Source organism: Chiloscyllium plagiosum, chromosome 25 (assembly GCF_004010195.1).
Source record: "Chiloscyllium plagiosum isolate BGI_BamShark_2017 chromosome 25, ASM401019v2, whole genome shotgun sequence".
Taxonomy (NCBI): domain Eukaryota; kingdom Metazoa; phylum Chordata; class Chondrichthyes; order Orectolobiformes; family Hemiscylliidae; genus Chiloscyllium; species Chiloscyllium plagiosum.
The window spans coordinates 36,103,417-36,115,081 of NC_057734.1; the positions used below are offsets into that span (position 1 = coordinate 36,103,417).

Sequence of the window (11,665 nt, forward strand, 5' to 3'; positions counted from 1 at the left end):
GCCTCTGCTCGGCCACTTTTCTCTGCTGCCTGTCCTGAAGTCCACCTTGGAGGATGGTCACCCAAAGGTCCGAGGCTGAATGTCCTGGACCACTGAAGTGTTCCCCAACTGGGAGGGAACCCTCCTGTCTGTTGATTGTTGTGCAGTGCCCATTCATCCGTTATCGTAGCCTTTGCTCGGTTTCCCCGAGAAATGGAGAACTGCATGGTTTTTGAAATATGTCCATTCACAATTTTATAAGATATTTTCATTGTTCAATTTGTTGAATTCTTCATAATGGGTTCTAGAAATTCACTTAATCCTGCAATAAAACCCGATCAAAGATGAATAGTGTCAGAAAGATTTTGCACCACTCTCAGTGCCCAGCTCTGGTCGTCATAGTTTATAAGTAAAGAGTCTTTCTTATAATTCTGAGACTAGTTTTGAACATGTGAATAGCTTTTTACTGATTTCTTGCCTTTTTATTATTCTGTCAGAGCAAAGAAAAAGAACAAACCTCTAAATCTGAAGATTCACAATAGTGTTGGTAGCTGTGAGAACATCCCTGCTCAGCGCTCCCCTCTACTCTCTGAACGGTCTTTGCGGTCCTTCTTTGTGGGATACCCATCTTTTCTTCCTTCTACTCCTCCCGTTCACACTGAAGCCAATTTCTCATCAAGTAAGTAATCAGATTGGTCAGTTGGTCATTGGATGAACAAAGATACATTAGGGTCAAAATTCTGCCGCTTCCTCTTGATGTAATATTGACATTGATTTTTAATTTTTGAAGCCATTTTATCTTTAATCCCATTGCCCTTTAATATTATATAAAAACTGAAAGAACTGCAGATGCTGCAAATCAGAAACTAAAACAGAAATTGCAGGAAAAGCTCAGGCAGTCTGGCAGCATCTGTGAAGAGAAATCAGAGTTAATGTTTTGGGTCCGGTGACCCTTCCTTGGAACTGATTTCTCTTCACAGATGCTGCCAAACTTGCTGAGCTTTTCCAGCAATTTCTGTTTTTGTTACCTCCTAATATAATTAATTGTTGTACTTTTAAAAAATTACGTTTGTAGTTTGATAAATTTGTAAAGGATGTTGATTTGATTTGATTTATTATTGTCACATACACCCACATACAGTGAAAAGTTTTGTTTTGCATGCAGTACAGGCACATCATACCATACAAAGTGCATTAGGGTAATAGAACAGAGTGAAGAATACAATGTTACGGCTGCAGAGAAAGTGCACAAAGAGCAAGAACAACATTAAGTTTAAAATTTGAGAGGTTCATTCAGAAGTCTAATAACAGTGAAGAAGCTGTTCTTGAGTCTGTTCGCACCTATGTTTAAGGAGTCATTGTTGGTTCAGTAATGGACTGTTTGGAAGATTATCAATATTGGTTAAAGCTATAACAGGTTTTCAGTGGTGAGATATTTGAATCTGTGACATTATGTCACTTACTTTAGGCTAAGCATGTCATAAGAATCACAGCAGAGTAACATCCAGTTCAAGATCTGACAAGGAAACTCATTGAATAAGTTTATGACATGTATTTTAGGATAAAGAACAGAGGTTAGTTTTAAGGATATTGAAGGTTTTTGAATGTTGCAGTGCTGATTTTGTAAAGATATTGTCAATAATGGACCAAACTACAATAAAATTCTATCATTTTCTCAGAAGACAAGTTAGAGTGTTGTTGAAAATATAGTATTTAAAATGGTAGCAGTTAGAATTGTTTAAAGTTTTGGAGTTTCATCCAGTTTAAATCTATGGAGCAGTCAACTCTGGTAATTATGCTGAAAGTCTGTCATGTTTTTGCAGTGACAGGAAATGTTTACAAATGTTTCATTTTGGAATAGGCATAATAATCGGACTTATGAGTAAGAATAGAAGCTTTTATTTGGAAAACAGAAAAAAATTAACCCAAAGGGATATTTGCCTCAGTTTTTGATTCATATCGGTATCGAGGGTCATAGTGGATGCCAGTTTCAGTCTGAACTAGTTTGTACTGAAAAGTGGCATAGGACAAAATTGTATTTGTTGTGTTTCTTAAATGAGAGTAATGCTCCATGCCTAGTTATATACGTGGCATGTTCTCTTTCATGGTTCACAATTTCCAAGTTTGCTACAATGGGGCTTCTTTTGTCCCATTTGTAAGATCCAAGGTGAAGCTAAGAGATGGATCCGTGGCACAAAAAATGATTTGCAGTCTAGGAGGACTATAGCTTATACCAATCTATCACTGAACACCTTGTAACGGAGTCAACAAGATTTGATACTGTCCTTCACCCATTTACCTGAAATAAGGAACTCGTGGTGATGACTCAGGTATGTGGCATTGATATTGGGACACTAAAGCATCAAGGTGATTGACATAAGCCAATATATATAGATTCTTCTGCTACACTAATGGCAGGTAATCATTGTATATCCCATAAGGACATCCTGAAATTTGATGTAATAGTGTTTTAATTCTCAGGTTGAATCTAAAATTATATACGAGCATGAAGATTTTTGAATCAATGTGCAATGTTACCTGGATGAGGCACTACTTTCAGAGAGTTCAAAGATCATTTTGGGACCATATCAGAACACTGTTCTAACACATCCAAAATCTTGGGAAATAGTTAACCAGAATATTTTCTTGTGTGAAAATGATATGCTTTCTGTATTGGACTACCAGGAGTTCCACCTTTTGATATTCTCAATAATTTTGATTTGAGGCATGATAAAATTGAGATATGTTTTTGAACGTCAGACCAGAGGAGTAGGAAAATAAAATCTTGAAATCCAGTTACCAAATTGACATTGTTAAAGAAATTAAAATTAACTAATATTATTGCATATGAATTTAATCCAACTAAATTAACAAATGGTAGTATGTATGCATGAAATCCTCACTAATCATTTTATATACACAAAGAATAAATTACTTTGAAGATATGTGTTCAAGCAATCTTCATTTAATACATCAGAATTTCGTAAAATCATAAGTAAAATGTAGAGATTAGATTTAAGAATATTCCTGTCCAAAATTCATCTTGTATTTCGACATATTGGAAATCTGTTCCAGCTGTATCCTTATTTGATGCAGTAGGAGTTTTGCAAATCTGAGCAAATATGAGTCTAAAAGTTGTAGCCTGCTTTGGAGGTGAATGAATTTAATGAAGTGTGAGAAGGGCGACATGTTTATGACCTTCCTTGTTTTACTGAGACCACTTGTGGTATTACCTGCTCAATGATATTTTTGAGGTTTTGGACTGCTTGGTTAACCTCTGTCCTGCCTAGATATTGCATTAGTGCTGTAATTAGGCTTTATTATATCAAATCTCACTATAATCAATCTTGGAGATCTGTTTCTATTTGAGAAGTGACACAGTGACGTATTAGTGACACAGTGACGTATTAGAACTACCACAACTTTGATTTTGTTTTTTACTTTGGATAGGTAGGCTAAACCAGTCTTTCATTGATGCAGCAGCAGTGTGTCTCTCTAATATTGCTCCTGTGGGGCAGGACATTAGTAACATTGTGATTGGTGTAAGCAACTGCTTTGAATACACACATAACCATACTTACAAATTTTCAATGGACTGGATTCACATGATCGAATTCATTTGACTTGGATTGCTTAAATTCATTGAAAAGATTTTCACCCCAACAGTAAAAGGGCAAGAATTAAACCCATTGCACCATCCAATTTTTAAAACAGCAGCATATCTGTATAAAAGTCTGTTAGCTAATGTACAAGATGCTCCTCTATTCCTCGAGAAAAATTCATTGGATATTTCATGTCAAGTTGTTGGCAAAGACTTCTTTTGGAAGTCTGAGTTAAAGCATTATGACCCTCATTTCATAGATCATAGAATAGAACCCCCACAGTGTGTGAAAACAAGCCTTTTGCCCCATCGAGTCCACACCACCCTTCCGAAGAGCATCCCACCCAGATCCAACCCTATTCTGTAACCCCACATTTCCCATGGCTAATCCACCTTGTCTGCACAATCCTGGACACTATGGGCGATTTAGAATGACCAATCCGCTGAACTTGCATATCTTTGGAACATGCAAGGAAACAGGAGCACCCTGAGGGAACACACACAGACACAGGGAGAATGTGCAAACTCCACAGAGACAGTTGCCTGCAGGTGGAATTGAACCCAAGTCTCTGGCACCATGAGCCGCTGTATAATCCCTGTGTGGCAAGCCTCGATCATTTGAATTTCCCATTTTAAATATTTACACATGCTGAATAGAACATAGAACAATAGTACAGAACAGGCCCTTCGGCCCTCAATGTTGCGCCTGACTTGTGAGCTAATCTAAGCCCATCCCCCTACACTATCCCATCATCATCCATGTGCTTATTCTAGCATTGTTTAAATGCCTCTAATGTGGCTGAATTAACTGCATTTGCAGGCAGGGCTTTCCCCACCCTTACCACTCTCTGAGTAAAGAATTGAGAAAAATGTTTGTACATTTCCAAGTATTTCAGCAGTAAGCAATATAAACTACTGTTCTGACAAATATAGATGTTGATGTTTATATAGAACATCATTTGCAAGAAAAAGTGAGGTGTCAGCAGAATTTTTGTTCTAATTGTATCTATTAACATGCGACAATGAACATGCTGTCTTTGCCAACATTTCACATTGTTACTGTGTCAGCAAGCAATGTATTGAAATTAGTTAATCGACAAATGGTAACCTGAAATGACCATGTGACGGGACTGTAAATGGCAAAACGTGGTGCAAATTAAACTGTAATTGTTCTGGATGCAACATGACACATTGTAGACTCAAAACTCGACCAATATGTTCTAATTCATGTGTTAATACTTATCCTGCCACCATGATTCATCCTGTCGTGCTGGCTCTGAATGCAGAAGATTCTTGTCAGGTAGAGGTCTGAGCAATTAATCTTTTACCAGATGAAGGCTGTTTATGCAGGGGATCAACTGCTGGGGTTGAGGATATTTATGCTGTGGAAAAAGTTACATACTTAATAAATAAATCCAACAATCATTTGCAACAAGAATTATAATTTCAGTGTTTTAATACTCCTTGCTTTTTATTACTTTTGGTGTCCTCTACTCAAGGATTTATAAATCTCATCAAAATGACACTCTTAGATAATGAAGGAAGAGCATTTATAACATTCATCTGAAATTTATCTCTTACACGTTTGTTGAGCCTCTAAAAATAGCAGATTTTCAGGTAAAACCTTGAAGCATTTGGAAACCGCAACCCAAAGTGTTAATTATAATTAACACGCTTCAGTAAAATGATTCAGAATGCTATTTGTGTTTTCTTTTTACTTTCTGTTTCTAAAATGTATGTGGCATAAAGGATAACAGTGGTTAAGCTGTCCCTATCTCTAGAAGGCTCAGGTTCAAGTTCCACCTGCTCTGATAGTATTTAGTAATCTCTAAACAGGTTGATTAGAAACTAGCTGAGAATGGTTCAAGCCATTCCTGGTAAATAGTTCCATTTGAACCCAACAATGCAAGATTTCATGTCAATATCAATCATGGAACCAAGATAATTGATAATTGAGTGAGAGTTAGCTGATAACCAGATCTCCAGTATGAAACAAAATAAAACTATTTAGCCCATTGTGCCCAAAGAAAGTGACAAAGACTACTCTGATGATGATAATTGTGAAGTGATGTTGAGAGACAGCATGTAGAGGAAAGATAACCAATTTGTCAAATAAGTGCAAAGCATACCTCTCCAGATGGATTAATGATCACCAGATGTGTAATCAAGCATATTGAGAAACACGTTTTGCAATGAAAACACAAACTTAATGTTTAAAGGTTTATCCAAAATAGGGAAAAAAACTCTTGATTAACATGCAGAAATCTAGACACATATTTAACTTTATGTAGTACAACCACAGCAAGTTGTGTTTACATAATACCTTTAAAACTATAAAATATTCCTTGCTGCAATTATTACACAAAAATCAGCAGCAGGCCACAAAAAGAAATATTAAGATGGATTGGTCAAAAAGGGAGGTTTTAAGGAATGTCTTAAAGTAGTAGTGAGAGTTTGAGAAGCAGAGAGTTTGCTCGACATCATTTTATGATGTAGTTGCCAGATGTCATCATTATGAGTGTTTGGCTGGGGTCTTGGTGTGACTATTCCATTTAACTCTGAGCAGCAGTCTGTTTGCATAGCCACAGAGAGGTGTGTTAGCTTTGTTTGCATTACATATTTATTATCAGATCACTTTTTTTCTGAAGTTATATGATTATTTATAACAAGGTTAAGTGTGGAAAATTTGATAATATGTCTTGTCATTGAGTCCATGAATGGCTGCAATTTCTTGACTTTTTTTTGAAGTATAAGCTGAGTAGTATTTTTCATAACAGATTTTGAAAGCCTTCTTATTTATTGTGTCAGTTTAATGAACATTTCAAATACTTGCCAGACTTATCAATGGCGTTCTGGTTCAGTAATGAATGCTGGGAAAATGGGTGTGAAGGGTTCATGTGGGCATGAAAATGACATTGAGGGCATTGACAATGTGCAGGTAAAGAGGGGTCATGGGAGATATGAGGTTACATGATGGGCATGGAAGATATGAGTAGATGGTGTTTAGAATGACACCATAGTCCACACAGACATGATGGGTTGAAGGGCCTGTTCCTGTGCTATATTGTTCTATGTTCTATGATGGAGGCATGAGAGATGTGACAGGGCATGGATGAGCAGTGAGGACTTGAAGGCCTGACAGTCATGAATACAGCTTGGGCAAGTTCTAGTAAATAAAGGTGGTCCTTCTATATTTCTTCCACACTTGCCAAGCAACTGGCTCTATTGCCACGTGGCCTGCCTCTTGAGGCAGTGAGATTACTCCAGTCCCTTTGTTCCCCAACATGGAACTAAGGGAAGAAGTTCCCAACTCTCAGTAACCAACTTGTTGATACAATCTGACTCAATTATTTTCATTACAGAGGCAAAACTTATTTTTTCTAAACAAATGTCTGGTTCTGTGCTGCATTTTTAAACACTTGGGGAAGTCATCTGCCTCGTAGCAATAAATCAACAATTCACTTATAAAGTTTCCATATTAGACTTTGCAGCCTTAAAGAGATGGGTCAGGTCCTCTTGTGCGCAGTGGTAGTGCCTCTACACCAGTGACTAGGAGGCCCAAGTTCAAGTACCACCTGCTCCATAGGTGTATAAAAATGTTTCTGAACAGGTTGAGTAGAAAAATAGGTTAAATTAAAAAAATATAGAGACTGGTCACCTTGCCTAGAGTTCCACTTTAATAGCAAAATCGGTCCTATTTTGTGACTTCCATTGACCAATCGCATTTGGGTTTCACTATTTGTTTCAAGAGACAAAGCTATGATGGTAGCCATGAACTCAATCACTTGCCTGGATGAGTGCAACTCCAAAATTAATCAAGAATCTCAACATCATCCAGGACAAAGCGGCCCGTGTACTTGGCACCCCATTCATGCCATTAAACACTCACTTCCTCCAGCTCCAACACACAGTGGTAGCAGTGTGTACCATCTCCATAATAGACTGCAGCAGCTCAGCAAAGTTTTGTTGACTGCATTGTCCAAATGCATGACTTTACAACATAGAAGAACAAGGGCAACAGGAGCACGAGGACATCATCATCTGCAAGTTCCTCTCTAAGTCACACACCACCATCACTTGATTTCCTTTACTGGAATTAGGTCGCCATTTCTTCACTGTGGCTGTCAAAATTCTGGAACACCTTTCCAAAAAGTACTGCGTGTGTGTATCTACCCCGAGTGAATTGCAGTGGTTCAAAAAGGCAACACACCACGACCTTCTTCAGGGCACTTAAACATGAACAATAAATATTGGTGATGCCCATGTCTCATGAAATAATCTTTTAGTGCATAAAGGTGCATAAAACTCCGTTCCTCACACTTTAAATATACTTTTTTTGTTTCTGTTTTAAGTTGCTAGTAAAATAACATAAACTATCCAATCAGTAAATGTTTGTCTGTGTTTTTTCTATGCTGTTTATAAGATGCTAATGAAGACGAATTTAAACAGCTGCTATGGCCAGCAGGAAGAAAATGGTTTATCAAATTAACAACCACTGATAACATCACCTAACTGCTAGACTCTCAGCAGTCGTGATTCCATTTAAGCCACCATTTACCAGATGTAGTGTTTATGCATGTTGTACCACTTCAGGCCTAATGTTATATAATTCCTATCAAATCTTTAGCTATCTCTTAAATTTGAAGCCCTGTCGTGTTATGTTTTTCCAGCTGCATTTTGCTTAAATCACTGAATGCATGTTTTCATGCCAAAGCACAAAATTTACCTTCTCGCAAACTGATTCGAACAATTTGCACTTGAGTTAGAAATGAAAGGTAAAACCAGAATAGCAGAGAAATTAATGCTTTGGTGAATATTTCCAGCAGAACTGCAAGCATCTCTCATACATTCTGATTAACTTGCTGTACTTTTCAATGTATTTTCTGTTTTCCATCTTACATGGGAAGTATCAACAAGGCATTTGAAATATTTGTCAAATGTCTGTCTCAGGAGCAATGCAAGGGGAGCAGCTGACTCTGTGAGAAGAATATTCATAATTCTCTAAATATTCACTTTGGATGCTGTCATGGTGAATAGTGACACTGATACAAACTAGCCTTCTCCAACAGATATTTCATAAAATTCCCCTCACACTTCCTGAATAGTATATATTAATCCAAAAGTAGCTGTAACTGGGGAAGCTGCTTCAACTTCAGAGTCCTAACTGTTTACAGACTAAAACCTTATTTAGTTGTAAAAATTGAGCTCATTTGGAGAACAATTCAGCCAATATTTTCTGGGAGTTAGGCTGCATCAATTTCACATTTTCCAATTGTAAAGATTTTACCCTCAATTACTGGTAGGTTCCGTGCTTAACTTTTTGTTGATAAGTTATCATGGCTGCAGACAGTCTACTTGAATCTTTCCATTGATGCTTTTTTTCTGAATGACTGTTTATAGTGTCATAGAATCATACGGCAGGGAAACAGACCTTACAATCCAAACAGTCCACGCCAATGATGTTCCCAAACTAACCTAGTCCCACCTACCTGCGATTGACCTATATCCTTCCAAACCTTTCCTATTCATGAACTTATCCAAATGTCTTTTAAATGTTGTAACTGTACTTGCATCCACCACATTCTCTGGGTTTAAAAAAAAGTTGCCCCTCAATCTCTTTTTAAATCTTTCTTCTCTCACCTTAAAATGATGCCCCAACCCAAGGAAAAAGACCTTTGTTATTCACCTTCCTTATGCCCCTCATGATTTAAAAACCTCAATAAGGTCACCCCTCAGCCTCCTACGCTCCTGTGAAAAAAGTTCCAGCCTTTACAGTCTGTTTTTATAACTCAAACCCTGCATTCCTGACAACATCCTGGGTAAATCTTTTCTGAACCTTCTTCAGTTTAATAATATCCTTCCTATTACACGGCAACCGGAACTGCTCACAGTACTCCAGAAGAGATCTCACCAAATTCCTGTACAACCTCCATATGGCGTCCAACTCCTACCTTCAAAGGTCTGAGCAATGAATGCAGGAGTGCTTAATGTCTTCTTAACCACCATGTCTACCTGTGATGCAAATTTCAAAAAATTATGTATCTGAACCCCTAGACCTCTCCATTCTAAAACACTATCCATGGCCCAACCATGTATAAGTGAATTGTAAAAGTATTAGATTAGATTAGATTAGATTACTTACAGTGTGGAAACAGGCCCTTCGGCCCAACAAGTCCACACCGACACGGCGAAGCATAACCCACCCATTCCCGTACATTTACCCCTTTACCTAACACTACGAGCAATTTAGCATGGCCAATTCACCTGACATGCACATCTTTGGACTGTGGGAGGAAACTGGAGCACCCGGAGGAAACCCACGCAGACACGGGGAGAATGTGCAAACTTTACACAGTGGTCGCCTGAGTCGGGAATTGAACCCGGGTCTCTGGCGCTGTCCAATTTAAAATTGGCGAAAGATTTGTGAAGCTGGGTAAGAATGCTTCTGTAAAAGAACAGTTGGGAACTCAAAGTCCTGGACTGTTTTGAGCATAGATTAAATCACCACCGGTCTATCACATCAGATTAATCCATTATCTCAACTTGTTTCCTCTATGTTATGTTTTGATCCCTTAATGCAAAACAGATGCAGCTTTATCCCATTATCTGCAAAATTTCAGCTTTATAAGGAACACTGATGCTTTTTGTGTTTGCTTGAATTTTCTACACAACAGATTTATCCACTATGATTAAAGAGAAACTCAAAAACTTCTTATTGATTACTTTGCTTTTACAGATTGGATCTCAGTCTAAGTAGGTGTGAGATCAATGTAAATTTAAGCCCGTATGTTTTCAGTAATTAATTATTTTAGATGGCCAAATAGACTCTGCTTTTAAAGCGCTCACGTTTATTCCTACCACCTGTGTGTTGAAGTTAAACAATGACAATTGAATCAATAAGATGATTTTTGTTTGGAATGAAGGGTCCACTTTGGACATTGTCTTCAATTGCTGCAGGGTAAGTTTTGAGCAATAATGAATTATTTCTGAGTTAGAGGGTTAAAACAAAATTGTTTCAAACTTACTTGGCTCTTCCAGCAGGAACCTGCTATAGCTCTGGCAGCACGATTAGCAGCCCTGACAAACAGCCAGGATCATACCTCTGCTGATTTTTACCTCTGATAGACCTAAGTAAAGTTTCACAATGTCACGAACTAAAGAATAGATCAATGGCAAGCCTCAGAAATAGATGTAAGTCGACTGCTGCTTGCCAGCATATTGTTGGATAGAAAAGTCTGAAATCTCCTTAGTAATACAGTGCACCAAACTGTGACCCTGAGCAATTTTAATTAAAAGAGGCACTCTTTCCCTAATGACATCAGAGTGTATGAATAAATGCCAAAAGGATGAGCATTTACACTGTGTTACAAAGGAAGTCTGTTTCTTATGTTCTTGTGAAAGCAACATTACTTTTGTTGCTGTATCTCTCAGTAATTGATTATTTCTGCATTGTTTTGGTCTAGTGGACAAATAAAGTTCAAAAGATATTCAAAATATTGTTTAAATCTATACTGTGGTTTTGTGGTCATTTGCAAAGCCGAAGCTGTTAGGAGCCATGATCTTCCAGTTACGAATATTCCGGTTGGCATATCTCTATTGTTTGGTTCTGGGAAAGGAGAAGGCTCCAAGGAAGCACGAAAGGCTGGAGAGATTACACTTTGGTTGCTATATTCAAACCTCTCCTTATGCTGATGATCACGAGGATAGTTTGCAACCACTTTCTTCAGGCCACCTAGGGATGGGCAATAAATGTTGGCCTAGTCAAAGATATGCACATCCCATCAACAAATAAAAGAAAACATGTCCAGAGCAGGGTCTGTTACCTGAACCTGTTTATAGAAATCTGTTAACATCAACCTTGATACGCAGAGAAAACTATCACTAAGTTTTGGCATTAGGGTGTAGGTTTGCTCGCTGAGCTTTAGGTTTGATATCCAGACGTTTCATTACCTGGCTAGGTAACATCATCAGTGGCGACCTCCAAGTGAAGCGAAACTGTTGTCTCCTGCTTTCTATTTATATGTTTGTCCTGGATGGGGTTCCTGAGGTTTGTGGTGATGTCATTTCCTGTTCGTTTTCTGAGGG

At 37.9% G+C, this 11,665-nt stretch overlaps 1 protein-coding gene across 2 annotated transcripts in view; it reads left to right on the forward strand.

Moving 5' to 3' along the window:
* ksr2 (kinase suppressor of ras 2) overlaps positions 1–11,665 on the forward strand; it is a 423,089-nt gene that overhangs the window by 170,592 nt on the left and 240,832 nt on the right. For both annotated transcript variants that reach the window (XM_043715875.1, XM_043715876.1), the window contains exon 5: positions 477–658. In XM_043715875.1, coding sequence (XP_043571810.1) covers positions 477–658 — 182 coding nt within the window. The remainder of the gene's footprint in view (positions 1–476; positions 659–11,665) is intronic.